Source organism: Elephantulus edwardii, unplaced genomic scaffold, assembly GCF_000299155.1.
Source record: "Elephantulus edwardii isolate Elephantulus edwardi_28Jun2011 unplaced genomic scaffold, EleEdw1.0 scaffold00193, whole genome shotgun sequence".
In the NCBI taxonomy this organism is placed as follows: domain Eukaryota; kingdom Metazoa; phylum Chordata; class Mammalia; order Macroscelidea; family Macroscelididae; genus Elephantulus; species Elephantulus edwardii.
In genome coordinates, this window is record NW_006399943.1 from 106,109 (window position 1) to 111,192 (window position 5,084).

The window sequence follows — 5,084 nt, forward strand, 5'->3', positions numbered from 1 at the left end:
GCCCACCCCGCTGCCCCGCCCGCCCCGTACCTGCTTGCAGGCGTAGCTGCACTGCTCACAGCGGAACCTCTTCTCGTCCTTGTGCGTCTTCTGGTGCTGGAGGAGAGCGTAGCGCTCGTGGAAGATGGACGGGCAGTAGCGGCAGCGCATCTCCGCGGCTTTGTACGCGTGCATGTTACGCAGGTGGACGCCTGCAACAATCAGGAGGCCTCGTGGACTCTCTGCTTCCACCGCCTTCCGGCCTTTAAAGACGTCCAGTGACGGTGTGAGAGCTCCCAGCACCGAGGCTTCCCACCCAGCCGTCCAGGCCTTGTCTCCTGACACCGGCTGTGAGTCCCCTGCGTCTGTGCCCTCCACACCCTCGGGGCTCCCTGTCCCCCTTCATTCCTCCCTGCCTGCTGAGCCTTCGCCCTGGCGAGGGCCGCCCTGTTATCTCTCCTGCCTGCTCATCCTAAGGACTGGGTACTTCTCTGGCCTCCTAATGGACTATCCAAGTGTGTATCCAGTCAGAACCGACCCAGAGCTGAGGCAGGAAATCACGCAGGAGGGCACTGCCCATCTTCCTTCTGTAGAGCAGCTGATGGATTCGAACCACGTGCCTTAGCATTGACAGTGCTATTCTTTACCACTGTCAGCTTCTGGGCCTGTGGGTGGCTTAGCTGGAAGGTGACCATGGACACGGGCTCAGTTCCAGGAGTGAAGGGCGGTGAAGAGCAGGGTTTTCTACTAGGTGGGTTCCTCCCGCCCTGTCAACCCAGGCGTCTCCACCTCAACACCTCCGACGTCTGGGGTCAGGTCATTCCCTAAGCATGTTGTGCTGCCAACCCCAAGGCAGGCTGTTTGAATCCACCAGCTGCTCGTGGGGGAAAGAGGGGCGATCTCCTCCTGTGCGACCTGCTGCCTCTGAGGGCCTGCTGCAGGGTCAGTGCTGCAGGGTCAGTGCTGCGGGGTCAGTGCTGAGTCGGTTCTGACCGGCAGGCTCCGTTTAACAAGAACAGCGGGGGTGGGGGTGGGGGCTGTTCCAGGCCCAGCAAGGGCTTCAGCTGCTTTTCTAGCTTCTGTCCACTCAGCGGTCGAACAATCTCCAAGTCGTAACAATCACACTGCGACAAACGGCTCGTTTCCAGACATGCACAAGGCGCCAGGGTGCTCCAGGCTGACAGTGGGCCCAGGCGCCGGACAAAGCACCAAGCCAACACCACTCGTCCTAACGGCCCTTCCTCCTCCTCACTGTCCCTCCTCCTCCTCACGGCCCCTCCTCCTCACTGCCTGTGAATTGGAGTGGATTCTGCAATTACATAGGAGGAAAGGGCTCAACTTTCTCACCTGGCACCGCTGGTGGATTTGAAATGCTCGAGTCGCTGTCTTTGAATTGTCCACACAACTCCCCACACACTGCACCACCAGAGCTCCCTAACGGCCAGTCCACTCAAAGGTCACCTCGAGATTTACCTTCCCACTCCTGAGTCAACACGGAAGCCACTTTCCTAGAGAGCAAACCACCGGAGCCCAGGGGCCAGCGGACAAAGCACCTGTCACAGAAGGTCTGGTAGGATAACAGGCTGACGTTTCGTGCGGCTGAGATACAGCCCCTGACTTCTAACTCAAAGACTTTCAGCCAAAAGAAAGAACCAAAGAATCTACATTTTCTGTTGGGAGGCAAAGTCCTACGACTTCCTCCACCATGACTGACTTGGACACACAGCAGGGTCAGACTGGACACGCCTGAGGGTCCTTTCTGCTCAGCCCCCTGGGCAGAGGCACAGTCCACATGCCTCCTGCGCGGCCTCATAAAGAGCTCGAGTCCCCAGCTTGTCGCAGGGGGACCATGTTCAACAAGGCACCTGCCACACCCCCTCTGACTCTACCCAGTGTCAGAAACTCTGGTTCCTTAAACTTGCTCGTGAACCTAGACTCCACAGAGCCACCATGCTACAGAAACATGGCCTCGAGGTCGGGATGAGGGAGAAGGCCTTGTCCGGGAATTCTGGCTCACAGCGACCCCCACGGGGTTTCTGAAGCAGCAAAGCCCAAAGCCCAACAAGAACAGACCACCTGCCTTACCCAAGAGGGGCACCTGGTGAACCCAAACTGCTGATCTTTGGGAGACCAAGCTAACACATAACCCACTGCACCACCAGGGTCCCCTGTTCTCAGAACAGGGCATCTTCAACCGCTAAACCTGGATTTGGCCAAACTCCTGAGTATTGCAACATTAGCACACGTTCTAGAAAAAGAAGACCTCGGGCAAAGGGAGTCCACACACACAGACACGCGCCCCGACTTGGTAAGGCTGGAGGCTCCCAGGGAAGACTGACCTGAGAGAACTCTTCAAACCTTAAACCACAACCATCTTGAGCTCCCCTTTTAGCTAAATAACATATTGTTTCAGAAATAATGAACACACCCCGTAAGTATGGTGCTCCTTCAACGGACAACAGTGACCTTAAAACAAGTGCTGGGAAACAAACAAACAACCCAAAACTAAAAACACAAGTACTGGGAACTAGATGAATGGAGACAATGACAATATCGAATGGTTGACTGAGAACCAAAACAGCAGTGTGAACCTTCACTGAAAGGACAACAGTATTTAAGAATATAGGCCCAAAGTGGAATAAAGTAATAGCCACAGAAGAACATTATGAGTTGTTCAGTCTCCAAGAATTCATGTGGATACCCTCCCAGCACGCTCAGAACAGCAGGTCCAGGACAGGACACTCAGGATATCAAGTCCAGGACAGGGCGCCCAGGACAGCAGGCCCAGGACAGCAGGCCCAGGACAGGACACCCAGGACAGGACGCCCAGGACAGGATACCCAGGACAGCAGGCCCTGGACAGCAGGCCCTGGACAGGACACTCAGGACATCAGGTCCAGGACAGGGCGCCCAGGACAGCAGGCCCACGACAGCAGGCCCAGGACAGGGCGCCCAGGACAGCAGGCCCAGGACAGGACACCCAGGACAGGACGCCCAGGACAGCAGACCCAGGACAGGACACTCAGGACAGGATGCCCAGGACAGCAGGCCCAGGACAGCAGGCCCTGGACAGGACACTCAGGACATCAGGTCCAGGATAGGACACTCAGGACAGGACACTCAGGACAGGATACCCAGGACAGCAGGCCCTGGACAGGACACTCAGCACAGGCCGCCCAGCACCTGCTGTGAGTGCGCTCCTGCAGTGCTGCCACCAGATGGCGCCACAGGACTGGCGGAAGGAACCCTCCCAGGTTTGCAGGGCCCCCTGACCAGGTGTCCTCTCCACTCAAGCCCAGTGTCCTGCGAGCCAACCACCAAACCCACGGCCACCAGTCACTCCCAGCGACCCTGGAGGACAGCGGGGGGCCTCCCCAGAGGGGTCCCACGGCTGCCATCTTTACAGAAGCAGATCATGCATGCGCAGAAGAAGGGTCAAACCCTTAAGTCAGCAGTGTCTAACCACTGCACCACCAGGGCTCCTTCACCAGCAGAATGCACTGCCTCGACCTGCGAGCTCTGGTGGCACAGTGGTTAAGGAGCTGCGCTGACAACTCAAAGGTGGCCGGTTCATATCCACCGGCTGCTCCTGTGTCCAGGAGGGCTTCAGCTCTGGGCTCCAAATCAATGGTAAGGAGCTGCTGTTATCTGCAAGATAAGGAGCCCCTGTGGTGCTGCCTACATGTTAGGTGGTAACTGAAAGGCTGGCGGTTCGAATCCAGCAGCCGCTCCACAGGAGGCAGCGTCTTTGTCAGATTTGTTGTTGTTGTTAAGTGCCATCAAGTTGTAAACGACTCATAGCGACCTATGAACGAAAGACCTGAACACTTGTATGACTTTCATTCTTTCTCCAGGTTCATGGGGTTTCTGAGGGCAAGCTATTACGGAAGTGGACGCCACTCCTCCTTCCAACTGTCAGACTTACAGACCTGGAAATGGATGAAGGTCACCACAGGTCAGACTCCACCGAGGGCAGTGGCTCTTTGTCCTCAGAGATGCAAACACATCTGGACAAAATGCCCTTGGAAGTGGTGTGGGATAAAAGTATCCACCCGCCACGTGTCACATCATCAGAAAGATGTGGGGTCCACCACTGAAAGGTCTCAGCCTCAGACCCCCAGGAGTGGTTCCACCTGCACGGGGCGGCAACAGCACGTGCAGGTGCTCTGAGTGGTGCAAACAGCTAAGTGCTTCGCAGCTAAGGGGAAGGCTGGCAGTTCGTGGCACCCCAGGGCACCTCACAGAAAGGCCCGGTGATCTGCTTCCAGAAGCCGGGCCACCGGAACCCGGGGAGCACATCCACTGACACCCCTGGGGTCACGCGAGCGGAGCCGGGTCTGACTCAACGTCACCGTCAACCGGGCAGCCCACTCACTCAGGTCACTCTTCCTCGCAATGACGGTGGCGCAGTGGGGACACTTGTACTTGGGGACGTTCTCGCTGTGCTTCTGCAGGACGTGTATCTTCATGGTGCCGCTCTGGGTGAAGCGGGCGTGGCACACGTGGCACTCGTAGGGCTTCTCACCTGTGACACAGCACAGAGGACCCCTGGCCTGAGGGCCGCCCACGCTGAGGCTCTGAGCAGCCAGTGAGGGCGGCTCTGCGCCCCCCAGGCCCGATCCCACCCCCACCTCGGATGGTGACATCCCAGTTACTTCAGGGCTCTGGGTCAGACACAGGTGTTGCTGCTGTGCTGGGTACAGGTGGGCCACAGTGGTCCCTGTATGTGACCTGCAAGAGACTCCTGACCGTGACACGGCCCTAGGAAAGAGGGGAGCTGCGTCCAGGGTTTCTGAGGCCTTAAGGAAGTGCACCCACGACTGTTAGAAGTGAGGCAGGTGGGAGGAACGCATCCCCAGAGCAGGACCTCGTGCTTGGTAGTCAGTGAAGAGTGAAGACCCTCCCAGAGACGACACACGGTGGCCACACAGGGGCTCACGCCCAGCAGAGGCGGGGGGCCGACACAGGACTTGTGTGCCGAGCAGTGCCCCTCCACAGGCAGCTCTTTCTCAGCAACGCCCAACAGAACTGAGCGGCCTCCCCGTGCTCCCAGGGCCTCCCCGTGCTCCCAGGGCCTCCCCGTGCTCCCAGGGCCTCCCCGTGCT

General features: G+C 58.2%; 1 protein-coding gene across 1 annotated transcript in view; it reads right to left on the bottom strand.

Moving 5' to 3' along the window:
* CTCFL (CCCTC-binding factor (zinc finger protein)-like) overlaps nt 1–5,084 on the bottom strand; it is a 92,007-nt gene that overhangs the window by 74,874 nt on the left and 12,049 nt on the right. Inside the window, exons 7-8 of the mRNA XM_006896915.1 lie at nt 4,355–4,504; nt 31–191 (exon numbers count right to left, since the gene is read on the bottom strand). Coding sequence (XP_006896977.1) covers nt 31–191; nt 4,355–4,504 — 311 coding nt within the window. The remainder of the gene's footprint in view (nt 1–30; nt 192–4,354; nt 4,505–5,084) is intronic.